General features: G+C 39.1%; 3 protein-coding genes across 3 annotated transcripts; 2 read left to right on the top strand and 1 right to left on the bottom strand.

Annotated features, from left to right (window-relative positions):
- The first annotated feature begins 155 nt into the window (after positions 1-155).
- On the top strand, positions 156-15,206 carry LOC137293549 (TATA box-binding protein-associated factor RNA polymerase I subunit A-like). The gene is made up of 12 exons (XM_067824175.1): positions 156-290; positions 1,375-1,498; positions 2,101-2,267; positions 3,672-3,736; positions 4,086-4,197; positions 4,815-4,950; positions 10,881-11,017; positions 11,464-11,616; positions 12,383-12,443; positions 12,888-12,999; positions 13,669-13,832; positions 14,550-15,206. Exons 1-12 carry the CDS (start codon positions 243-245, stop codon positions 14,639-14,641), a joined length of 1,371 nt encoding a protein of 456 aa, XP_067680276.1. The 5' UTR covers positions 156-242; the 3' UTR covers positions 14,642-15,206.
- A 368-nt stretch (positions 15,207-15,574) lies between these two features.
- LOC137293550 (eukaryotic translation initiation factor 3 subunit K-like) lies at positions 15,575-23,003 on the bottom strand. The gene is made up of 8 exons (XM_067824176.1): positions 22,913-23,003; positions 22,532-22,630; positions 19,630-19,750; positions 18,811-18,885; positions 18,397-18,463; positions 17,921-17,998; positions 16,059-16,184; positions 15,575-15,698 (listed from the first exon to the last, which is right to left on the bottom strand). Exons 1-8 carry the CDS (start codon positions 22,963-22,965, stop codon positions 15,667-15,669), a joined length of 651 nt encoding a protein of 216 aa, XP_067680277.1. The 5' UTR covers positions 22,966-23,003; the 3' UTR covers positions 15,575-15,666.
- Positions 23,004-23,363: 360 nt separating this feature from the next.
- On the top strand, positions 23,364-27,208 carry LOC137294042 (tetratricopeptide repeat protein 9C-like). The gene is made up of 3 exons (XM_067824968.1): positions 23,364-23,726; positions 24,759-24,929; positions 25,571-27,208. The coding sequence occupies exons 1-3, from the start codon at positions 23,450-23,452 to the stop codon at positions 25,723-25,725; spliced, it is 603 nt and encodes a 200-aa protein (XP_067681069.1). The 5' UTR covers positions 23,364-23,449; the 3' UTR covers positions 25,726-27,208.
- The last annotated feature ends 600 nt before the right edge of the window (positions 27,209-27,808 follow it).

Below are 27,808 nucleotides of genomic sequence, written 5' to 3' on the forward strand. Positions count from 1 at the left end.
TCTAATGCATATGTGCGCAAAGAAATCGATTTGTCCTATATCGGAAACCATTAAATATATAAGCAGTAAACAAGTAAGTATTTTCTGTCCAATATAAGACTGTTGGTTGAGTGGTTTTTAAATGAAATTTCTAATTATTGTGCACCATAATATATGTTGTTAGTATAGTAGTACATTTCTTCCACGTGGAGGAAGTGCTGTCTGCTTGCATTTAACTGTTTACCCAGCGTTTAGGTGGCGTCATGGATGATGATGACGACGACGACATGTCAGATTCATTGTTACGTTTGGTACGTCTGTACTAGTCACGAATGTACAAAATAGTTTTGTCGTTCGCGGGACCAACGTTTGACAATGTGAATTAATCAGAAGCACAAGTTCATTTCGTTGAATTTATTTACATTCGTTTAGCAAGTATACTGGCTGTAATGAATGTCGAAAAAATACAAGAAGTGAGCCTCTGAGAATCAGAAACATTACATTACATTTTACTCTCTGGCGATGCTACAGATCATGTAATACTTATAATGTGTTTTCTGGTAATACACACCAACGCGCTCATAAAATAAGAAATTGTCTCCCCTTTAGATTGCTGTATTACTTCTTCAGTATCAGTCACATCTGCTCATTGATCTGTGTTAAAATCATCACCAAACAGTTTTAGTGAGAATACAGATGAGGAGAGAATTTGTGTTGTTTAGCAGTACGGGTGTCACATTCTGTTATGAAGGGGATCAGAGGCAGAAACCATATGAAGTAGACTTCACCAAATGTCAATAACGTGCAATTCTCTGATCATTATTCCATAATATTAACTTTAGTGTGTAGTTTCACAGTACTTACTGAACAATCCAAAGTGAAGGAATCATGAATATAAAGTACCAGTCAAAAAGTTAGAAGAATTTCTCCATTAACGAGAGGAAACCCGCTACATAACTGAAGCAAATGAAATTTGTGAATACATTTTATGCATCAAATTGCTGAAAGGCATATGCAGATATCGTGCATGGGAACAGCTGCATATTGGTGTAAATTTTGTCAAGAATTCACCAATTTTCACTGAGTTTCATCATTTATGGTACTCATGACAATAATCTTTTCAGTGTTATGAGTTTGTTTTAAATACATCAGTTCATGTGTAAACAGTTCCTTTAAACAGTAAGGAATATTTTGCAAAGTCTAGTTCAGAACAGTTGACCGAGGTAAGTGGCTACATTTATGCTAGTGAGTTTAAACTTTTGATAGGTGATATATCTTGGAATATTTTTATCAAATGGTGAACTCGGTCTTCACTGCAAAAAGTGTCCTGTCAAACACAATATTATTTTGTCTAACTTCTTTTCTCTGTGTATATCTTGAGTATGTCATACACAGGAGGAACTGTTGGTGCTGATAACAAAGAGCACTCATAATCGCTACATAGCACTGGATGAAGAAGTAAATGAAGAGTCTGTCAAGCAATGGTTTTTTCAGTTGAGTGAAGATTTCAAGATGACAAGTGAGAATAATCATGGAGTATTTTTAGAAACAGATTTCATCTTCACAAAGCAAAAGACAAGAGTGAGTGAGTGAGTTCAGTTTTACGCCGCACTCAGCAATATTCCAGCTATATGGCGGCGGTCTGTAAATAATCGAGTCTGGACCAGACAATCCAGTGATCAACAACATGAGCATCAATCTGCGCAACTGGGAACCGATGACATGTGTCAACCAAGTCAGCAAGCCTGACCACCCGATCCCGTTAGTCACCTCTTACGACAAGCTGAGTCGCCTTTTATGGCAAGCATGGGTTGCTGAAGGCCTATTCTACCCCGGGAGCAAAAGACAAGAGAACCTGAGCAGGAATCAGTACTTCTGACTCCGTTTCAAAGACTGACAGCTTAGTAAAGACAACACTATTAATATATAATGCATATGGTGATCTGTACCTCTACTGTCACAGAATAAGTAATCAGTCGAATTGATTCTTTCTTTGATACAGTTACTTTATAGCAATTTTCTCAACTCTCATTATTCTTGCAATTAACATTTTCTGCAACCGTCACATTGATGTTTTTTTTTTTCAGGAGCACTTGTATACCTTGTTCCTGTATGTTGTAGCATCTGGATTAGACTACCAAGCTAAAGCCAAAGGACACACGTATATTGTCCCTCAATTCTTCAAACTGCTGCATGAGTGTTTCCTGACCCATAACTGGCTTGGAGCTGTGAAAATACTGCAAGCCCTGGCTTATGAACCTAAAGGAACTTCCCAGACCATTTGGAAGGTGCATGCTTGTCCCAGGTGTCTTCTACAACCTTTTAAAAATTTGAATATGTTTTAGGATAAATGTGTACATAACTTTCATCCCAATGAGTTTATGGGTTCTGCTTCTTGGAACTTTCTTCATATCAAGGAGAGAGGAGGAAGAATTGTTAGAATCCAAGTGTATGAGCTGTAGCTGTGTATTTCACAAAGTTCCACACTCACCTTTGCTGTATGTGATGTTTTTATTCACATATTCACCCCCACCGCACATTATACAGATACATTACATGATAACAACAGTTTGACACGAGCGTTGAGTACAAACATTACTAAATTATACCCTTGTTTGTGGGATCCATGCCAGTGGTAATATTGTGTTTGACTTTGTGTTGTACCAGATTTCTTTCAGTGTTGTTGGCACTTTACATACACATACATACAGTCAAATCTTCTTGTGGTGAACCCTTTGACACCAAGGAAATGAAAAAATCTGCTTATCTGAGTGTTTGACACATCTGTCACCATAGAAATAACAATAAATATATGAAAATTAGAAGGGACAGAGAGGTGAGTTCAACACAACTAAGAATTTGTCTCAACCGAGAATTTGTTCAACTGTATAATATCTCTCACTTTCATTTCCCTTCGTTATGATCCTCATAGGTGTCATTTGTACCGTAATGTTCAGCAACAGGTAAATATGTAAAAGACTGATGGGGATTCTTCTGGATTAGAACCTGTTCCTCAGAGCCTATGCAGGTCATAAGCAGTGTATGAAATGGGTCTGTCCAACCACCTGACACAGGCTAGACTTCTGACATACAGTCTCAATTTAAAGACAGCCAGCCCAGTGGTCTGGTCAAAATTTTAGAAAACATATTCCAGAAATATTCTTTGGATTGTCTGGTCTGGTTAAATACACTTTGGGTTGGTAACATTTTGAAGCTAACAGCCCTGATGCCTGCCTGGGTTTTTGGCTTTTTTCATACACTGTCATAAGGTGGCAGAGTCAAAGTCATGGTTCTCAGGCTTGTTGACTTTGTTGATGTTATTTCAAAGTTTATTTGTAACTAAAGAATGGGGGTTAGTGGGGTAGCCTAATGGTTAAAGTGTCCTCTCATCAAGCTGAAAACCCAGGTTCATTTCCCCACATGGGTACAATGTGTGAAGCCCATTTCTGGTATCTAAAAATGATATGGCTGGAATATTGCTGGAATATTGCTAGAGGCAGTGTAAAACCATACTCACTTACTCACCAGATAATGTGGATCTTTGCTTATACAGGTCAGAGGATTATCTGGTTAATACTTAATCATTTACATGCTACAATCATACAGCTATAGCTGTACGTGATGCTCCTGAGAGCAATCTCACACAAGCCTTTCTCAACACATTCAGTCAGAGAGATTTTCTTTTGTTCCAGGCAGGAATGGAAGTTATGTACAGCAACTCTAAAGAAAATGATGTTTTCATAGCACAGTTGTTCAGGTTCGAATAGAGCTGACCATATTTCAAATTTCTTCTCATGGTGGATTTTGAGATAGGGACCAATGAGAAAAAAACATCTTATTTTTAAATGTTACTAAGGCAGTTAAAATATTGTCACTTCAATTCAGGCACCGGATATGTAAATGAATATCCCATAAATTGTGTATGTGTTCCACCTTTCATTAATATTTTAAGCATACCATTGCATAGGCTATGCAGATTTTACAGAATATGCATAATAAATATTTATACATATTTATAGTGCTGTATTCAGTAAAAGTTGATATGTTTATCCCTACTAACAATTTCAATGACATCCTTGATAATAGATGTACAATATTTGTTTCAGGCAGTTGAAACATTTTAAGGACTTGCATGCCGAGGATTTGATACTTGAGTATGTGATGTACCTGTTACAGCAAGGGAGAATATCAGATGCTTCAACTACCTCCAGACTCAAGGTTTCTAGTCTACATTCTTATCATGATGGCCTGTGATTTAACATGATTAAGTTATCATGTCATTAATCTTGTGCTCCCACAGGAAACTCTTTATTATCCTTACTGGATTCTGAAATTAACAAATCAGGGCAAGCATTAACTTGTCGCCATAACCCTATTGCTTGCCAAAAGTGATAACTAACTTGGAATCCTGTGATTAAAAGTCAAGAGGTGACATTGCGGATCTTGACTCATGATGTCAATCATCGGATTTTTCTGTCAAGAAACACACAGGGAATATGAAACACTCTGAAATTAAGAAGTCAGGTGTTCCTTTTGGTCTAGATTAAAGAGTTCCATGGATTTTCAAACTGTAGCAAAATGTGCAAGGATCATTAATCCATCTCAGTTTTGGGCTCACTGCAGATGGTTTCTTTTTATGGTTTTTGAACTAATTCATTTTTAGGCAGTAATGCATCTATTTGTACAAAATGTAGTACTAAATGGTTTGGTACATTTGTGGGCATGCAAGGTAAGTTCTACAAAAGATGATCCAGAAATGGAATCTACTACATGTACTTATCATACTCCTACCATTGATTCTACCTATGGTATGTATCCTACATGTCTTTGTTTAGGTTAAAAGACGTGGCTTTGAAAAAACAGTGAACCTTTCATCTCACCCTCCCTTTGTCTACAAGGCCTACAAGGGGCTGGTATATTACATTGAGTGGCTGAAACTCAAACATGACATTCAAGGGAAAGATACAGAAGGTGGTTACAATTATCATCTATGTCGAGATATTTCTAGATATCAAAGATAAGTAACATATAATTTTTCCTTATCTTGACTCATGCTTATTGCTTTTCTCCTCTTCCCTGGCGATGGCAGTGGAACACCTGAAATCCCATGGAGCTCCCTTCTAAAAGAAGCAGACGTAAATTACACTTACCCACATATAGCCTCCCCTTTCCGGCGCAACCGGTCATGAGACCTGTCATGCTCTTCACTCTCTCCTTATCGCCCGACCAGGGCAGCTTGAGTTACCTGGAGTCTCCACTACGGCGATAAGTTTTTCAATTATTTCGGTCCTTTAACTATATTTATGTCATATGCAGTTTTTGGTTTATGTATATGTATCACAATTTGTTTATTCGTAATTATTGTGTGTTGACTTTGTCTCAGTTGATGAAATCGTGTTTACAGTGTAAATTACCACTGTCAGCGGTTGACCCGCTTTTAGTTTCTCCAGCGTGTAAGAACTTATGTTCTTCCACTATTTGCTGTGAATTTTACAGAAATGTATCTGTTTCAGAATCTGTTGCATAAATTTGTTCTTTTCACAGGCATGCGAGGGACAGGCAATGTCGACTTCCATTAGTCATGTCTAATTGGGTGATTTAGCTTTTGGTAACCGTTTTTTTTTCATTAACTGCTGAATTTTGTTCCAGTTATCAGTCAGGCTTGTCCCCAGGGTTATACCTTGCATCCAGCGAGTCGTCCCCTAGACCACAGAAGAGTACTTCACCTGGAACAGGCCCATCACAGCCTAAGAAGTCCAGATCACCATTGTTGTCGGAGACGAAGTCATCTGCACAGAATCAACATTCTTCAACGAAGAAGTCCTGTGGTGACGAGATCTTCTCTCTACAGGAACAACATATCTATGATGAGCCACCATTGATGCAACATGAGCTTGGAAGGTCAAGTTGAAGAAGAACGAAGACTACAATCTTCAACTACGTCGACTGCTGCTCCTAGATCGACTATGACTGCATTGTCCGAGTCGTCCGACAATGCAGACTTCAGCAGCAGCCTCAGTCGTCACAGCAGACACCTCTACGAGTCAGCCGTGACTGCACTCAACGCAGTCATTCAACGCAGACGCCTTCATGCAACATGAGTGTGGAAGTCATGTTGAAGAAGAACAAAGACTACAATCTTCAACTGCATCAACTGCTGCGCCGTGTAAGCACTCAATTAGATCTTCACTCACTCCAGAGGATGAAGAGGAGGTGTATGCATGCACATGCTCAGGAGGATCGTCACCATCGTCCTTATCATTCCGTCGCAGCCCACACGGTCACATGGGTGAGTGTGCTCACAGGTCTACTCATCAGTGAAGAAGATCTTCATCAGTCTCTCCAGCTCGTCGAAGGCGCCATCAGCAGTCATCGTCCCCTTCAGACCTGGACTCACATAAGAAGGATCATCGGCATCCATCGAATGTGTTGCACTCATGGAAGGATGAAGACAGATACTACCGATCATCATCTCTGGAAGAAACCCTCTTTTCGGACTCAGAAGTCATATCGTGGATCATGAATGGTCGGGACATAGTCTCACCATCCAACTAACCCAACACTTATAGAATGAAGAAGGAAGACATGCGTTAACGTTTCCGGCGATAGTTCCAATATCTACAATTTCTACGATATCTACCTTTCAACACTCGTCACTTCCCTCTTCACCATGTGGAGCCCTCCATCAGAGCACCAGATGTAGACAGGGCATACAAGATCGTCAGCAGTCCCTGCAACGATCTTACAAGATAGATGACATTCGGTCGGGCTCGATTTAGACTCTCATCTCAAGTTCAGCAATCCTGTCAACAAGGAAGAGGGAATGTTCCTGTCAACTTTTCTCACTCAAAAGAAGGATCAGCAGTTACTTCCGAACACCTCATCTCAACTACTGCGGGGCTGAATGTACTACCTCGACAAGATTGAAGAGGTAGCAAGGATGATTGCCCAAGACTTTAGAGAAGTTATGATGATCATGTCCATCGACACCTTGACAACGGTGCTCAAGCAGACAAGTCAGCGTTCACTAACAAGACCAAGTTCTCCAGAGTCCACAGAATGAGAAATAAGAAGTTTAATACTGGAGAGTCCAGGAGGTAAACATTGAAGATCAGGGTCGAAACGACTGGAGTTTTCCACCCTCAGCCGTTCCCGTACAACCGTCTCCAGTGGGTGAATGTCTTCAATTCGACTGGAAGAAGTGGGAATTCTCAATGACGAATATGTCACGAAGATTATTCGAGATGACTGCAACATACCACGGCAAACTACACCTCCGATCACAAGAGATGATGGACACATCTACCTGGCAGACATCAGCTTCAAGCGGCGGAAGTTTTTTCACGCACTTTACTCATCTAGACTCGTGCTCACCAAACAGCATGGTTGCGGACAAGCCTTAATGCTAGCAAGGGTATCACCATTTGAACAAGATTTCATGATGATCAGTTATCTGCTACACCGGTGACATCACTCTACAATCTGATTGGTCCCCGAGAGACAACGCCTTGTAAAGAAAGCCAGTGACATTACATCTACAATCTGATTGTAAAGAAAGCCAGTGACATTACATCTACAATCTGATTGGTCCTCGAGAGACAACGCCCTGCGCAGAATGTGATGTTATTTTTCCAGTGTTAGGAAGTCATCTACATTTGACCTACAGTCATTTAATGATGGAAAGATGTCGTTTACACAATAGATTAGCAGTCTACAGCATCATTTGATTGTTCAGACGGCATAGAGATCTTCTACAGCAGACTCAACATTGCCTATCAGGAGGCTTGCAGCAATGAATGGCAGTTTCAGATTGGACAGCCAGCCAGCTATAAATAGACTTCCTTGACATGTCAACTTGTTCTTCATTGATGATCTGAAGATGAAGAATGACGCATCTTCATGGTGTACAAGCTCATCATGGGAGCAGTCAACTCAGTCTACAGTTGAACTTCACTATCAGGCTGCTAACTCAGCTCGAATGTCTTGAAAATCTAACTCCTCGGAATTTGATTCATCACTACGTTAAGATACATCGCTGTCCCAGGATCGGTGGGTTGAAGTTCAAGCCAGTGATTAGAACAAGTTCTACTGTCAGTGTTATCACAATGTCAGTGATAATGTCTACTCGGTCTGCTCACGTCACCTCAGGATAGGACCAGACGAAGATGCCTACTACTACGTCTATGACAGCGGTTCCTGAGTCATGGTTTCATGTCCTGACTGACGCTGTTTACGATGCTGGACATCTTGAGATCATACCTGCTATAGTAAACTCGGCAGTCAATGTTTGCGCAGGAATTTACATATTAGAGCCTGCATTCTACAACCCTCTTTAGGCAGACACATCTCTTTGACGTGGCCGACAGTCTGAATTTCCAAATAAAAGTAGCTCGCATACCAGGAGCCTGCAACATCCTGCATATGGCAGACGCCTTATCTCGCCCTCTTTGTCGATCACCAACAGAGTATATGCTGAATCAAGACACGTTTTAACTAATCAGCTGGAGGTCCAGATCACTGCAAATGGACTTATTTGCAACAAGGTTCAATTAACAGTCAGCAACCTTTTTGTCACCAGTTCCAGATCCGTTAACTTGGGCATTAGACTCTCTCGGCATCTCGTGGGTAGGACAAAACGCATTCGCATTTCCCCCTCCAGCGCTTCCACAAAGAGTCATTGAGAAAATCAGACAGCTGTCAGGTCAACCGGACACATAGTTCCACATACCAGCCTTGTCTTCAATACTTGGACCTCATGACTACTGAGACAGCTGAAGGTAATGTATCTGCAGATAGCAGAATATTTATGTCACTTACGACTTTCCAGAGGTCTGAAAGGCTCTACATTATCTACACTTAACAGCACTCAGTTCAGTTGTCACCATGGAAACGGAAACAAGCTGACTGAAGTACCTGAGCTATTTGCCTTCCTACAGTCCTTCAAGTTTGAAGATCAACAGCATGGGATCTAAACATTGTACTTCAACATCTCACAAGTGATGCGTAAGAATCGCTTAATCGGATCTCATTGGAACTGCTAATTCAGAAGACGCTGTTTTTAGCTTACCTTAGCAACAGCTGCACGCATGTCACAAATTCATGCTCTAGACTCCAACCGAATGATCTTTGATGCAAATCATCTGCAGACAGCTCATCGGGGTCTACGAAGGGATTTTATTGCGGAAAATCAACTGCCAGGTCAACTGGATAGACAATTCCACATACCGCGAAAGAATCCCGCGACACTATCTCAGTGTAGATCATAGCTGTTATATTGAGAGCCAATAAAGCAGCATGATTGGATCCTCCGTGAGCCTCCAACCCACATTATGTCAGAGCCTTTGCCTCTACACTAGCACTACATGGGAATTGCTCGCTATCAACTATAATGGAGGGCTGCTTTTGGAAGTCAAACATGGTGTTTGGCAACCATTATCTACGAGACATAGCCACAGAGGATGTCTCTGGCATTCATCAGTTTGGGTCTCTTGTCGTTGCTCAGCAACTAACAGTTCCTCGAAGGCACTGAGTTCACTCACCCGGTTTATCAAGTGACTTATGAAAGCCAGACACTCTGCGGAGTATAATTGTGGAAAGCCCATGCGCACGTCTTAAACAGACTAGCATGAGTGATTAGGATCCTGTACTCATAATGAAGATACTTGTACATGAAGAGGGGTCATAACTAGTCTTGATTACAATATCTTGACATTTAGTTGCATCAGAAACTAGCAGGATGCTAGTTACTTTCGATATCACCACATTCCAGTCAACGAAGCCTTTGGTTGAATATAAGTAATTTTGACAGCCAGCAGAATCCAGCTTGAGCAGACCCACCGCCGTTTCCATTGGATTCTGTAAGCAATAAGCATGAGTCAGGATAAGGTAAAATATGTAATTTTCTGAATAAAATTGATATTTTATACTTATCCTGACTCGTGACAATAGTCCTCCCAGTCGCGCCGCACAGGCACGCTGAATTACTTTATTCTCGTGTCGGGCAATGTACAACGAGAGAGTAAAGAGCATGGCAGGTCACATGACCAGTAGTGTGGGCAAGGGGAGGCTATACGTGGGTGAGTGTATTTTACGTCCGCTTCTTTTAGAAGGTAACTTCAAGGGATTTCAGGTGTTCCACTGCCTTCGCCGGGGAAGAGGAGATAAGCAACATGAGTCAGGGTAAGTATGAAATATAAAGAAAATTACATTCTTGAAACATGAAATTGTACACACATTTTCAAGAAAGTTTTAAAAAGTCATAAAACTTTATTATAGATATTATGTTGAAGATACAAGTTTTAAATTGAAAATATGATCATGGCCCATGTTTCATGAGAGATCTAGTGCATCTCAAAGTAAGCAGTTGTCTCCCTCAGATTTTCCAGCTGCCGGGTCAATTACAGACACATCACAATGTGAGAGACTATTAAAGCAACTTTTTGTAACAACTAGCTTCAAGCAGAGACCATATAATATATGGTCTCTGCTTCAAGCAACTGCTCCAGACGTTGTCATGTGTATGGGTGTGCCTTCCCCTGCCATGTGCCATGAACTTAGCAGGAACAAACTTGGAGCATCAAGATATGGCCAAGTGGATACAAAGTATTAGTACTGCTAAGGACATTTTTATCTATTTTCATGGCAGCAAAAATTAGATACCTCGAGTTTGGAAAGATGTACTTGGATGACAGAAAGTGTATACTCTAATCTCCAAAACTGTCTTATCAACGGGTATATCCAAGTAGGTTGTACATGTTAAATTGCAGCATATTATCCTTGTGGGCAAGCACTAGATGTACATTGATAGACTAATACCAGCATATCATATAGCCCTATCATTCTTGTAGACATGCACACAGCTTTTTTAAACAGCATCAAGTAACTCTTAACTTAATGTGCAGTTACGTGGCAGTCATCATCCCAAGCTAACTATGATGAGATGAGGATAGTCCACCATGCCAACAAGGCCATCAAGCTGATGGATGATTTGTGTGACCAGCCAGGTGTTTGGGATACGTTCATCGTCAAACTTGTACAGGTATCAGCAGAACATGTCTTAAATGGAATGTAAGCAGATTTTATAAAATGAAGGTATCAGGTTCCTTGGCACTGAAATATTTAATGGAATGAATCATTGAAATGCAAGACATTTCAAAGCCTTCTTATTTAAAGCAGCCACCTCCAAATGTTTCAGCTGGCCTTGGGGTTGGGGTAACCCAGTTTTTAAAGTAATTGCCCATCACACAGAGGAACCAGGTGTTGGGGTATAAAGCGATCTTAGCGCTGAGGTGACTGTAACTCCCAATCCTTAAGTAGGCTTAAGGTAGTCTTAGCACAAAGGATGTTTTGTACAATGGCACCCTGATTCCCCATATGGGCACAACATGTGAAGCCTATTCCTAATGTCCCCTGCCATTATATTGTTAGAATAAACTCAAGTACATACCAGTATATGACTAGTGTTTGTGTTGCTGTACCTTACAGATGAAGGAGGAGGTTGAGGGGAAAGATGCAGCCCTGAAGGTACTGACCAGATATCGGGACCAGAAACCAGACAACCCCAACTCTCACCGATACATCTATGACTTCTATGTCCAACATGGTGCTCCAGATGAAGACAAGATAAAGTGCCTTAAGGTAAGGGGAGAACCAGTGTTGTGGATTGAGATAAAGTGCCTTAAGGTAAGGGGAGAACCAGTGTTGTGGATTGAGATAAAGTGCCTTAAGGTAAGGGGAGAACCAGTGTTGTGGATTGAGATAAAGTGCCTTAAGGTAAGGGTAGAACCAGTGTTGTGGATTGAGATAAAGTGCCTTATGGTAAGGGGAGAACCAGTGTTGTGGACTGAGATAAAGTGCCTTAAGGTAATGGGAGAACCAGTGTTGTGGATTGAGCATCTGCCAGGTGAGAGGAACAGTTTGATCCTCTGCTCATGTTGTGCCAAATTAACATCACAAGATGATATTTGTACTCTGCCTGGCACTCAGCATTCCGAGGATGGAGTAATGATCAGCTCAGTGTCAGTATGGTAGAAGGATGTAGTTGGATGTACTCAAACACATGCAAGCATGTATACACACATGTCACAATATAAGAGTAATAATTTTAGAAATAATATTATGTCCAATTGCACATATATCAAGTAAGGTGACAGAGTCTTGAGTGTAAGGCTAAAGCTATGATTCCTTTTGTTCCATATACAATTATTTTCATCCCAATTTATGTTTATTCATAATCATTAAAATGTGAAGTTAATTCAGTATATAGAGTTTCTCAAAATGTGATGGTGTAGTGTATAAATATAAAAATCCTTATAGAGTTATGTGAGAGTTGCTTATCTCTCATTGAAGATTGCACCTATCATTGTTCCATTGACACTTCATTGTTCAATCTTTTTTGTTTCAGGGGCTTGCTAAGAGGGACCCATCAAATCCTCTCATCTTGAAGTTGTGTTACCTTTTAAATGGTATGTCTTACATATTTGTATGCAGAATATGTAAAACTAGTAAATATAGTGAAAGAAAACTAATAAAGTGATTGTGATTGCATGATGAAAACACCTGGAAAATGGTTCCTGTTGATACTAATGTTATAGTAAAATGTCATCCTGCCTTTTGTTGTCAGTGAGCAAACTTTCTGAGGGTTTCTTTAAATTGATCCTTGGAGTTTATTCCTTTTTCCACCTGTATTACTCCATTGTTTAATGAGACAATGCACCTCAGTTGTTTTAGTAACGACATACTACAATATATTCCATTTATGTGAGTATCTGAGTAGCTTCATCAATGTTGAGCTGAATGCTAGTGAGAAAATTGTTTGTGTTAGGGTTTAGACCAATCTTTTCCAGGACGACTGTCACTCATAGTTTCAAACGAAACAAAGATCAATAAATGTACATGCAATCCCTCAGATTGTCACTCAGTTGGGTTGCTGCTGTTCAACCTGCTGGACTACTGTAACTGGCAACACAATTTGACGTCATGGAAGAAATTTAGGAAATACTTGCAACATATATATTCAAGGTAACAACTTTTTAAATTTAAAATAGTTTGTTGTAATATGTGCTGCTGTATCATGCATTTTAGTTTACAGTTCATGCGGTACATTATTAATTTGTGTGTTACTATGTATTCCTGTGTTTAAGTGAGACAAATACTGTAGTTTGTGTGTAAATATAAAACATGTACCTGGTTACTTTTGATATTTATCTCCCATATGCCCAGGTGCTCTCAGCATATGTAAATGATTGCTGGAAGCATTTCCTTTGTTATAAGAAAACAAAGTCCCCAATAAGAGTTGCATCCCTTTATCATTTTAGAACATGATTATTAGTTGGAGTGTGAGATTTGTTCTGATTGATTGTTGAAAATTAGACAAAAGTCATTCTTATAAGTTCTAATGCTTACCAATGAACAGATATGTGATAGGTTAGTTCAGGTCAATCTGTGTTAAAAAATTAGAGATTATTGCAGCCCATGTTTGGTAAGCAACTTATGGATCTTCATATGGTTGGTGGATGACCTAAGTGGTTAAAGTGTTCGCTCTTCACACCGAAGAGCCAGGTTTGATTCCCCACATAGGTACAATGTGTGAAGCCCATTTCATGTGTCCACCATCGTGATATTCCTGGAATGTTGCTAAAAGTGGTGTAGAACTAAACTCACTCTTTCACTGAATTTCATGTCTTCCAGCAAGCTAGCATTAAACATCTCTGTGGTGCAAGACTGCTGGCAGGAGCGCAAGTCATGGTGGCCTGCCTACCATTTCATTCTGAAGAGTGGTTGGAACTCAGACCAGGCACAAACAGCGGTGTTTTGTGAGAAAGCTGTCTGTGCTGAATTCTTAATGGGGAAAGGTAAACATGTTATTTTACATGTTTTCATTGTTGACCAGTATGTCAGTCAGCAGTCCATGTACAAGTATGTCTAAGTTGACATATTGTCATAGCATGCAGATAAACTAATAACATGTAAGTCAGTATGAAGTGCTGCTGCAGAGATTCATCTCTTACTTGGTTAGGTCTTAATCTCTGATTATGAGTTGTAGCTTGTCAGCACAGTACTTGTTCTCACAGGTTTCACGAACATAGTAAGCTTTCAAGACCTGCAACCTTGCTCTCTGTATTTAGCTGACAGGACTTAATTTAAAAAATGCACTGTTCCAAAGCAGCCTTCGTTCAAACTCATTGTTTATCATGCTTTGATTTTCAGGTTTGCTATTCTCGAACGTTCCTAGCCCTATGAACTTCTTAGGCCTATTCGCAACAATGGGTACAATCGAAGTTATGAATTCATGGTGCTACGAACATTTCAAGAATAAGGGCCCTGAATATGCTTTGGCATTTTCAGCCTGCTGCGAAAATAAATGTTTAATTTGTTGATGTAGCTGTTAGGACTTGTGAAATGTGGAGATTTTTGTTCTTTAAAGCACAAGTTGGCCTTCTTGATTAGCAATGTGTTTTTTTCTCTTTATCTATTGATAGACGTTTCTCTCACTGTAGAGGATTACATTTTGAATGACTTTACCTTTAATAGTATTGTGGATTGATTTCATTTCATTGATACCATTTCAGATAATACGTTTAGCATGGAGGTAATGAAAGGCTTAGATGAAGTAAATCAGAAGAAACTTTTTGATATGTTGAAAACACTGGATGATTCCTGATGCTATCAAGAGTCAGATGGAGGATGTTCACCACTAAAGGCAGCAGTCACTCCAGAAGGGATTGAAAGCTGATCTCATTCTCCTGCAGAATGGATAAATTGTTACTTCAACTGCAAAGTAGCAACTTGCTACTGAGGAACCATGCAGTATACAGTGATGTCAGGATTTAACTTAGGTTGATGGACGTGTAACTCAGGAACTATAAACAGCAAGATTTGACTGACAAATGTTTCATACATTATATTACTTGCTGCAAGTAAAAAGTGTATGCAGAAGTAACATGTGCAGGAATAATAAATGCAGAAGGCAGCTATAATTGCTACAGATGGTGGGTGATAAACAAGATTTTTATTAGATTGTTTTGTCTTCTAATGTTTTTCCATTGATTCAAGTTCAGCAGAACTCTTCCTTTTGGGAAAAATGCCATGACAGGTCCCCAGTGTATAGTGTGTATTGTGACCATTGACAAGAGAATCAGATCTGCTGTGTTTTATATGTGATGTTAAAAGATCTTTACTTACATGTTATCTGTTTGCTCAAAGCATTAATGAAGACTTTGTTGAAATGGGTGTTTGTGATTTGTTGTGACAAACATGTCAGTGCTGCTTGAATTATAGATGCTTCAGTCACAGGTTTGCTGGCCTCAAGAAAAGAGAGGAAAGTGCTGTTTGCTCAGGGTCTTTCCGATATATATGCTCTCCTGAGAAGTCTTTCCAATATAACTGCTCTCCTTAAAACTCATGGTTATGTCTATGCTCTAAGAGCTATGGAGGACAATACAGAGATGAATATCAAACATCTTGAACAAATGTGGGTATTGTATAACTACACACACAGGATGCAAATAAGCTTAATAGTTAAACACCTGAAACCTTCAAATGAGGTGATGAAATGGCAGCTTCAAACTGTGAATTCATTCAATGGATAAATGAAATTTTTAAACTACCTTCAAGTATTTTATTATGTTTGGTAAATACAGAATGTGTACAGGTATAAATGAGATGGCAGAATCAGCTGAAGATGCATCATAAAGCACTGGCCATGATGGCAGCAACACCTGCAACAAGAAGTAAAAGGAGCTAATCATGTTTTGGTCAATTCAACCAAATGCAGTCTGGACCAGACAAGCAAACGAGTTTAGTTTCATACCGCACTCAGCATCATTCCAACTCTATTGGGGCTGTCTGTTAATAATCCAGTTTGGACCAGGCAATCTAATGATCAACAGTATCAGCATCAATCAACACAACTGGGGTACAGCGATATATGTCAGCGAGTTTGACGAGTTTGACCACCCAATCCCCTTAGTCGCCTCTAACGACAAGCATGGGTCCCAGAAGATCATTTCAAACATGGTCTTCTAAGGACAATATTTATTAAGTGTTCCAAAATCAAAGTATCTCCTATACATGCTTACTGTCAAAGGTGATTTTCTCTGTGATGTTCTTGGTCTTGATGCTGTCATCTTGATTCATGATAAATATAACATTCCCATCCTGTGGCACCCAGCCGTACTTGGTGATCCACTGATTCACTTCAAATTCTGGAATGAAAAATGAAATGAAAAAATACCGTGAATTTGTCACAAATATAAGAACATTAAAAAATCTCAGATGTGTAGGCCATTATTCATTAAAATGCAGGCCCCAGGTTGATTTGTTGCAGACCAAATTAACTGCCAATTACATAGATCACCAAGTATGCTGCTCAAAAGATTTTAGAGAACTGATTCTTTCACATTTATTATGTTAGCATGTCATGTCATTGATTATCAGTAATAAAATGAAAGAAACTTATTTTGAGTAGTACATGTCTTGTCAGAAACGTCTCTTTTGATGTTATGTAAAACATGACTTCCCTTATAAGCAACATCTGCCATAATTAGTCACCTTGTTAACTTGTAGAAATATTCTGACTTCAAGAGAAATAAGGGGACTTAAGAAAATAGGTAAAAAGAATTGGGTTAACTACTCCATCTAAGACTGCATATTAGCATGATATTTGAAGTGAGTGAGCCTTAGTTTTACGCCACACTCAGCAATATTCCAGCTATATGGCGGCGGTCTGTAAATAATCGGGTCTGGACCAGACAATCCAGTGATCAACAACATAAGCATCGATCTGCGTAATTGGGAACCGATGACGTGTCAACCAAGTCAGCGAGCCTGACCACCCGATCCCGTTAGTCACCTCTTACGACAAGCATAGTCGCCTTTTATGGTAAGCATGGGTTGCTGAAGGCCTATTCTACCCGGGACCTTCACGGATCGATATTTGAAGAAACAAGGTGAAACATTTCAGTTACTAATGTGGTTAAACCCACAAAAACAAGCACACAAAAACAAGCACAAGTCTTGGTGTTGACAAACCATCAGAGAGTAAATACTATTGTAAACCAAAAGTTACTGTGTTCTGTAATCTGATTGGTTGAAAAACATGATTAAATGGTATTAGATTCCCGGAAACTGAAAGACTATTCACCGCGTATTGACACGTAAACAATTGTTTTGTTGTGTCATCAACAGTGGTGACGTCATTCAAATCATATTGTGACGTAAAGTTAGAATGACGTCACAAATGAGCAACTCCAGATGCTACCATGGGAACCAGCTGAAACGGCCAGCTGATGACACTTCACTGCTGTATCCGTATTCGATGTAAACGAGTGCAGACACTAAAAGCCTTTGGTTTACTTTTGTGTTTACAATGTCGATAAACATCATGTGTTGGCCAATTTCCGGGTGTTATTGAGTATTTGAAGCACGGGAATATTTCATTATATTTCAAATGAAATATTCCCGTGCTTCAAATACTCAATAACACCCGGAAATTGGCCAACACATGATGTTTATCTCCTAAATGGATCCATGATCATCAAACCTATCTATCAAAGACATCTTTGACCGCACATTGTGGCACCAATGAAAACATGGTCACCAGCTGCCACCTCGAGTGAGCACGGTTTTATGGCATTTATAACAATATTCCAGGGATATCACAGCAGGGGAACACCAGAAATAGGCTTAACACATTATATCCAGGAGAGGAATGAAACCCAGGTCTTTGGTGTGGTGGGCAGATGCTTTAACTATTTGGCTACCCAAGTGGACACTTTAACCATTAGGCTGCACAATCACCTTCTGCCACTGGGAGAGGTAGATATAAGATACACAAATTATAAGAAAGAGACCCAATGTCACATGACTGTGGGTGATTTACAGACAACATTGTCATATTAGATACCCGGTTTGACACATGTTATGAGCTTATGATACTGACCTGAGATTCCTCCTAGCAGCTCCTGAAGCAGTGAGTGGGGGATGGTCTGGTACGTGGCACTCAACACATGGCACACATCTGAAATATACACTGATTCATCAACAAGGGTTGAGGACAACCATCACACTCAAGGGAACAGTACAGGATCTCATCACCTGGAAAACTGAGCATGTATGGTCACATGCTACATTTACCAATATCGTAGCAATACTACAGCAAAAGACACCAGATACACCTTCTGAAAAAAATTAAAAATACCACTGCTTGCACTATACATTACCTCTCATACAGAGGCAGATCCAGAGGAGGGGTTTACACCTACCCTTTTGTCCTGAAAGTTCAGTTCATTCAGAAAGAATGTTTCATTACATGTGCAAGATTGCCTGTGTTATGATTGATGCAGCATACCAAGAGAACAGATGGAGAGACCTATATTTTGTGTGACAAAAACTTACGTATGACAATGATTCACTTACATTTTCTAATACAGTCTCCAAACCCCACAATACCAGCAATGATATCTGGATCTGTTCTCAGATTCTCCTACAATCAGAAAAAGAAAATATTGTTTATCTAGGCCATGACAAGAATTTAGTCACAATCACTTATACCAGTACCATCTTCATTTCCATGTGAAAGACAGACATGGTTAATCACATTGTGAAACAATTCGTTGATGGTACATATGAGCACGAAAATCTACCTGAACTGTATACAGCATGGAGAAATCTGATTCCACATATATCATTTTACTAAACGTAATCTCTCTGAATTAAGGTGTATTAGCCGATCACATGTTCATAAAGACAAATTTCTAGCCTTGATTTCTTAATTTCAGTAACCGTATTTCATGGCAGGAATACAACAAAATCTTGATCCTTTACTCTTACCCAGAAATCTCTGAATTGACAAGTCTCCAACAAGAATGCAAGCTGAACAATTCTGCTGATTGGTTCTTCTTCGAGCTGACAGTGCTAAGGAAATATTAACCATAATAGTGCATCACTGCCAGCATCGCTGAAAAGTGTGTGTATGATCGTGCTGTCTGCTGCTGATAGCTGTGGACCAGTTATAGGATCAGATAGATATAATAGGACTTAATCATTGGTGAAAATTTCATATATCACAAAAGTTCATACGCCACATCGAAGGTGACCAGTATTACATATTGTCATATTCACTGTTCCCCAAAGCCATGACCATAGTAACTGTAACTAATTCAATGTTGTTGGACATTTTGACAACTGATGTATTTTACTATCTCATAAAATTTAGATCTTTGTGATCACTACTATCAGGCACCATAAAACATCAGAACAACCTTTAACTAAAGTGTTTAATTTACAACTGATCGCTGTTCACTGAAATGAACATATATTTCTAATGGAGGAAACTTTGCATAGCCTATTAGAAGTACTGCCAAAAAATCTTAGCTATCTCTTAGACATTCAAGAATGTTCTATTGATTTTTCAAACAATATTCCAGCTTACATAGGTGGCAACATGTAAACAATTGAATCTGCACCAGACAATCCAGTGATCTACAGGATGAGCATCAATCTACACAACTGGGATACAATAACATGTGTCAACTAAGTCAGTGACTCTGCCCACCCAATCCTGTTCATCATCTCTTACAACAAGCATGGGTTACTCAAGATCAGTTCTAACCCGTATCTTCAAGGGAGTTTGTTGGAAGCAAAGGATACTCTGGCTGTATCAATGAGACACTTGCACAACATGAAGTCTGTGTGGGGGAGGTTGGTGAGAGCTTTCAGGAGGATCAAAGCTGTCATCTCAGTCTGGTAGTAGCCTGGGTTAAACTGGTACCTGCAAACAAGGACAGCAATCCAGAAAACAAGATAAAGATGCATTTTGGGGTGAGGTATGCTAACAAAAATGGCACAATTACAGAATACCAGATACCTTGTGTCAAATCACCCTAACTCTAAAAGCAAACCCTAAATCGTATCCTAACCCTTACCCTAACCAAACTTAAACTTTCATATGATGACAGATAGTGTCCAGTAACAAAGTCTGTAATTTTGCCACAAAACCACAATTTCCAATTCACTACGACTTGTTTGCACAAAAACAAAAATATACATAGGCTACACACTACCGTTTGCCCCAGAGAAAGTATGACATTATATCCAGGGTGGCATTATAACCATGAGAAACAATTAGAGGCCCTATGGAAGTAACAAGGTGGTTGACCAGTTGTCTAATGTAAATAACCCTTGAATGACTGGATAATTCAACATCTAGGGGCTGCAGGTGACTATTGTCACATGTGTCATCCCTAGTTCATATGAATAAACTCGTATTCCAGCCAAGGCCTACATCGAGTTTATACGGCGAGTGCATTTTCTTTGACGCACATTTCCGCAAGAAATTTGAGCGGAACGGTTTAAGGCTAAATCAAAACTGAAAACTCAACCTATCAACTGATCTTTTGCAGGTTTTGCTAAAACAAACATTTGTCGTAAAAGCGGGATACTTACCTCCAACAAAATACACTCATTTTATTTCTGACAAGTCTTGAAACATATATAACCCCCTTGACTGCCGGCCATTGTGGATATGTAAATGAGAGGTTGCTTAAAAAACGGAATCCATGAAAACGGACTATGACGCTCTGCAGTAGGCGGGAGGGGAAACGAACCGCTAGTGGTGTGTATCATTGTTTGTGGACGGTACATTTCAGGTTCCGAGATGTCATGAGACCTACAATGTCATTTCTAGATGTTTTTGGTGTTGGATAGGTGTGCATAGTGTTCTTATTATCCAAATGGGAAAGGTATTTTTTTCAGACACGACATTGCCATGGCGTCACATGTCTCATGCTACTACCTTGATAAAGACTGAAGTTCCTATAATGTTTGAAGCCAAGGGATTAAGTCGGTGGTGAAAATCGGGGTTCGAATCCCAATTTGTGAAGTCCATTTCTGGTGTCGCCCGTCTCGATAGTCCTGGAATATCGCTGAACACCGTGGAGTAAAACTGAACTCTATCACTCATTCACCCATTTCTAATACGTAAGGTACACATGCGTGTTATTGGTGACTGTACACACGCGTGTTATTGGTAACGTATTACAATGTGTGCCATTTACACGTTTGACACATATTTTCGGAAAGTTATTCGACAACTGCCAAGCTTTCTAATATGCGACATTTTAGGAAGACTTCTGTCTGTTGTATGGGGAAGAGCCGTATTATTTCAGTCGACTTTATTTGGTGGACGTATTGCCCTAACGTCTATAATGTCCCTCCCCTCTGGCGATAAGCTAGGCCCAAGTTAAGTGTAAATATATGACCCTTCCTCCATCAAACAGTGATGCGTATAATTAGTTATTATGTTTATATAGTTATATGTATGGATATGAATCTAAGAATGTTATGCGTAATTAGTACTCAAATAATTCTCGGTACTTGATGTTATGTTTATAGAGCTATATGTGTGGATGTGAACGTATGATGTTTACGTCGTTTCGTGAAACTGTAGGTGTGGTCTTTAGGAGACATCTTCCATGTACCATGTCCCCGCTTAACCACCTCCGACTTGTATTTACTGAAGCGTAATTATAAACGTTTTATGTTGTGTTAGTTTAGTTAAGTCAATTGTTGGGCCTCCCCTGTTAACTTCTGGGAGAGGGATTTGAAGTGAATGTGACCGCATATGAAACACTATCAAATTATTCTTGACGAAATACAATCCCAAGAGCGTGTGTCATACAGTTTTTCTTATCTTGGAAATACATTCACCGATTTGTTGAATATGCCTTCTTTCGGCGTCATGTAACTTGCGTAATGGCGCCACTTTATTACTGAAGGATAGGATATTGTATGGTGTAGACATGTAGAATGTAGAGGAAATGAAACATTTGAATGAATCAGTGAAGAAATCCTAATTTGGAAATATGTCAACTTTACAAAGTGCATGAAAGTGAAAACTGTCATCTCATAAAACCCATTATGTATACTACATGCACACTGCATAATAATGGTGTAGAATTATAATTACTTACAGTGATTCATTTCGTTTTAGAGTAATCAATGTAATTTTAAGAGTTCAGTGAATGGTGCGATGATATATGGGATCCAGAAATGTCTACAAAACAATGAAAAATTGCCTTAAGTTCGTTTCCCCGCAACCATAGTCAATTTATTGCTAACCGTTTTAGTGCGATTCCACTTTTTGGTTAACCAATCAAAATGTCTGTAAAGTGGTGTAAAATAGGGGTGGTTATGTATCAGGGCTGATATAAAATAAAGTGAATGGATGATAGTGGAGGTAAGTATGCCGTTTTGAAAATGAGTGTTTGTTTTAGCAATCCGTGCACCTGTTCTAGTCGATAGGCTGGATTTTTGCCTTAAACCGCTGTACATATCTGTACAGCGCACAGTGTGTCAAAGAAAATTCACTCGCCGGCTAGACGTCGAGCACACCTTTTTATAGTGCGAAGTCGTCTAGTTATATGCTGGACTAGTGTCATCCCATTAGGATACTTATGAAAAAGGCAAAATATCCATTTTGCCATCATATAACCATGGTATTACACAGGCAGGAAATGTGTTCTGGCAAAAACATGGCATTTATCAAACTTACAGTTTTAGCACAGCCAGATTGGCCTCCACGTCATATGTGTTTTCTCTTGCCTGCATATCCACATATCTCTCTAGTGTTGCAAGATTTTCAGGGTTATACCTGAAAAGGAAATAGGTGGTGTAGATATTATACATGATATCGCTGTCACCGCTTTTTGATCTGCAAATGAAAAAAGTATAAGTAGTACTATGGGACTCATGAATGTCGTGATCATCAAGACCTTATGGTTATGTCGAGTCGGTTTTAACATCTGGTGGTGGTGCCGGCAAACATCAATTATACAGCTTCAGTACTGAGACCAATAACCAAAGCCGATAAACATATTTTGTGGTCACAGTATGTGAAAATTACTTGTACATAAACGTTAAGGGCAACAAATACCTGTCAATTCCTTTCAACAAGGAACCAACAGTCGCTCTCATTGCCTCGGCCATCTTGGACCATGTGAAGAACAAGACCAATAGTTGACAGATGTCGTGAAAATAGGATTTGAAATAAGATTCATATATGCCCTCTAAAATGCCATAACCCTAATACCACAGATGAAACGTGAAAAATACATGATAGGTTTATTACATTGTATTTAGTTATAATTTATAACAGCAACCAAAAACGAAATAGTCCTATATACGTTTAACAATACTGATAACATATAACGTTTGTGCCCCATCAAAAATCATAAAACATCCCGTAAACTAATACTTAATGCAATCAAAAGAAATATCTGCTTGTTTTATGTTTACTTTTAAACAGTCTAAATGGGAATCTAGAGCTATAAAGATCCCTCCATTTATAATGCATCCGTAGTAAATAATACCACTGATTGGAAAATAGTCTTTAGTATCCATGCTTCAAGAAGCTGAAGGATTCGATGTAAACATTCGATCCACTTTGTGTATCTGATATCTAAGAGTCGTAATGGAGGATGACGGTGACAAAATTCCAGACACTGTTAAACTATCTAAAGCAAGACTTTATAAATCCGAGGGAAATGACGCTTATAAAGATAAAAACTACAGACTGGCCATTGGAAAATACCACAGAGCTTTGTTGCATCTGAAGGGAATCGGTCAAGGTAAAGAATCATTAGCAGCGATGTTCACGGGTCAGGATGAAGATGAAACTCACCCAATACCTCAAGAGATGATTTTTGAAGTTGGAAATCTACAGTCAGATTGCTATAACAACTTAGCAGGTATTTTCACATTGAAGGTTTTTAAGAAGTAGAACACGTTCCTTATCTTGCTTTCAAATGCATGCAAACTATCTGTAATTGACGAAATGAAGGGGACTACAAGACAAGTAATGTCTTAGTGCTGACACCACAGAGGCAAGTGAAACCCAATTCTGCTCCTTCACATTGATTAAAATGAATATTGGTGTCATTTTTGCACGTCGCGACTTTAGTGATGCTAACCGGCAGGTTTTCAGTTGATCAGCATTGGTATCAAATCCCTGAAATGGACTCATGAAATGCCAGACTGAACACAAACACCATCTTGATGGTTATATTAAAAGTGTTACTGAATGCTGAGTCGGTGCACACAGTTAATATATGTGGACAGAACATGTTGACATATTACGGTGGTGTGTGGTCCTGTGCGTAGAGCACAGGTCCCAAATCAGTTTCATTTAAGCAATATTGAGCTCTGAGAGTCCATGGGCAGTTTGACTCCCAAGAGTTTCTAGGACTTCAGTGCTGCCCCAAAAGGATGTGATGTGTGTGGTCTCACTGAGGCAAGTGAGTTTGTTCAATATTGCCTTTGTTCATCCAGCAGAAAGTGGGTACCTGGTGGGATAAGTCATATGCCAGCTTGGGTTATCTGGGGTAATAATTATTATCCTGATAACAGTGTCCAGTGAGCAACTACTCAGATTGATGCTAGGTGCTATATAAATGAATTATTATTATTATCAACTCTGCACTGGCTCAGCTCTTATTTGATGAGGGAGCGAGAATTAACTCCGAAACTTCATGTAAAGAATAAAAATATGTTGTTGTCCATAAAATGTGTCATGTATTCATGTTCATGCAACTTCCAACCAGTTTCTTTCGAGATTTTCTGTAAGTGAAGCCTTTATCGGTTTACATATGTTTCAGGCCAGTCATGGATGTTTTCACATAATTTGTTCAACAGTTTCTAACCCTTGAATAAAGAACATTGACAAATCATTTTACAATTTGCTATTTGGAAAACAGACATTACTGAAATTGATCTATTTGCAGCCTGTCTCCTGCAGCAGGGGGAACCCAACTATCAGAAAGTTATTGAGTACTGTGATAGCGTACTTGCTATCCAAACAGGCAATGTCAAGGCTGTGTACAGAAAAGGACAAGCATTGTACCACTTGAAAAGATACGAGAAAGCATTAGATGTCTTCAGCCAAGCCAGTGAAGGTACATGTGATGGTTTAAGTTATTGGATGACAATGTTATACATGCTTGTTTGACCTCACTTTTTGGGGTATCCTCACTATATTCTGTGGTATGTGTTAATGAACAGCATCTAGTGACATTAGTATTATAAACATATCTACATTTATCTTGGCTTTATAAGAACAAATGGATGTCTCATTTTGAGAATCTGCAACATGCTGTGCAGGGATGGGTCCATTGGACATGATAGGAAACTATGACTGTAAGTTCGAATCCTGCTTTACCCATTTGTGTTTTCTAGCTTTGTCAGCAAAATGCTTTCAGGTTTCAACAAAATGGGAGTTGTTGTTCACTTATGATAATACTTATGAAGAGAAAAGTCATCATTTAAGCTTTTTTAATATTACCATGTATGTTGTTAAATATATACATGTTACTGAAAATGTGAGATAAATTCCTGTTGCAAGAAGATACACATCCTTTGTAATCCTATACATTCACCTTCAGGTTTAACCCAAACAATGCATGCATCCATATGTTCATGTTATTAATGCTGAAAATATAAACTTGAGATGTAATAATGTGAAATCTTTTAAATTTAAATATAACCAGCCTAATTCTTGTTAATAACCAAACCTACAACCCTGTTTATGTGTTTTCAGAACCTTCTGTAAAGAAGTACACAACACTGTGCAAAAAAGAACTTCAAAACCAAGACAAGGAACTGAAAGCTGCTTACAAAGGCATGTTTAGTAAATATTCAAATGACTCGAAAACATCAAGTAAAGACAGTGAGGCTGATGCTGACAACAGTTAGCAGTCTACCCAGGGAGCCATTCAATCGAGTGCCATGCTTCTTGTTTTGTGGATCATTACTCCATCATATCACGGATCATCACATGGATCATTTCATCAGTTTAAAGTACTATACTACTCAAATTGATGTTCGTATACACAGTTCTTTCATACTACTGTGGTTGATCCAATGTTTCTCCTAGACACGAAAATTTAGGAGTCATCATGACTCCCTGGGAGTCAACAATGCATCAACAATGACGCAGGCTTTTAAGTTCTCTGGGTATTTGAGATAATTTGTCAGTCAAGTATGCAGGTTTTCTGTGTCAGGGCAAACACTGTTAATCTGTCATGTCTGTCATAGTTACATGAAAGAATCTGGTGTTCTTTCAGTTCTTTTGAATAGTATATATTAATGACAGATTCAGTAAGAGCTGCAAATACCCCACAGATTGTGTATTTTGTGGGATGCTGCCTTCATTCACCATTGCAGCAACAGGCATCAATCAATCACTAATATTGCAGCTTTATTCGATGTACAGAACCATATGATACCAGAGGTGTGATGATATGTATTGCGATATCTTTCGTGTACATCACAATGTGCTGTCTTTAGTTATTTTCTTTAAGGATGTATATTTATATATCAAGTAACAGTAACAGTGTAAATTGTGACATAACCATCAGTTTCAAGTGAAAATGAACAAAATTACGGCCAGCGATATGTATCGCGATACGAAAGTAAGTATCGATATCATCTGATAAAGTATCAAGGTTATCAATACTATGATATATCGTCACAGCTCTAAATAAGTCATTAGTGTGTCAGCAACTTATTTCGTGGTCCAGGGCTCACTTTCACAAAGCGATGATAGCGCTACTAACTCTAATTCTAACTCCCATTCTCCCATTCATAGGCTTAAGATAGTTATAGCCCTGAGATTGCCTTGTGCAATGAATTTTTACATGCAAGGGACCACTGGAAGAAGTGTATATTTCACACGTTGCCATTTGTTGACCCATGTTTTCAATTACAACATTCCTTAGTTATTTGTTTGATTGGCGTTATTAAAAGTTGATGAGTAATAAGAAAGTAAGATTCTTTATGGATAACAACTTCTTTACTCCATACTGTATGATGTGTCATTTCGGGATGGAGCCTTATCCTTTTGCTTGACAATGGTATAAGGATGGTATAAGGATAAGGATCCATACCAAAATGTCACATCATGTGTAATAAAGAAGTTGTTATCCATAAAGAATATTACTTTCTTATTCCTTTGTTATGTTTTTTACAGCATTTCCTTTTGAGTAATTCTCATCTGATCCACTTATGACATGTATTTTGATGACATATTGCATACTGTCGCACCACTGTAATTTTGCGCAGGTCTCATGTTATTAAGCCCGGGTGATAAACATTGTAAACTCAGATTTTGTTGTTTCATTGGTGATAGGCTTCAATTCCGCAGCTGGCAGAATGAAATAAAATGACTGATGCAGTATGTTTGTCTTGTCTGCATTTTGTGGTGCATCAAATTCAATACAACTTTTCACAATATGGATGTTTGTGGAATGAGTGAGCTGGTTTAACACCACACACTGTGTACAATATATCCAGGATTTAGCTGGATGTGAAAGATGCCATAGACACTTCCTGCTTCAGTTAAACCAACAGACTTGGCTATAATACAGTCAAACCTCTTTGGCTTTTACCAAAGTCATTATGCATTTAAAAAAGTGTACTATCAACAAATGGAAACAGGAAATCATGGGTGAATATCTCATCATCAGGTTGGTTGCCATTGGGCTACTACTTCAGCACTGATGAGACCTAATCAGAACAGTAATGAAGTTGGTGATCGCCAACAAGAACGAAGCTAAGTCACTACATGCAGATGGATACAGTTAAAACCCATCTCCGGCACAAGTTCCAAACTGCAGCGAACTTCACTGGGGCCATTTCTGGACTTAGCGTGTCGTCTCAATCACTGTCAGGAAATGCTAACTGTCATTGCTGAAACACTGTCAGGAAACGCTAACTGTCATTGCTGAATAAGCCACGTCGTCCTTCCATACGACCTATACTTACACAACGTCACCAA

The sequence above is a fragment of the Haliotis asinina genome, chromosome 8 (genome assembly GCF_037392515.1).
Source record: "Haliotis asinina isolate JCU_RB_2024 chromosome 8, JCU_Hal_asi_v2, whole genome shotgun sequence".
Lineage (NCBI taxonomy): Eukaryota > Metazoa > Mollusca > Gastropoda > Lepetellida > Haliotidae > Haliotis > Haliotis asinina.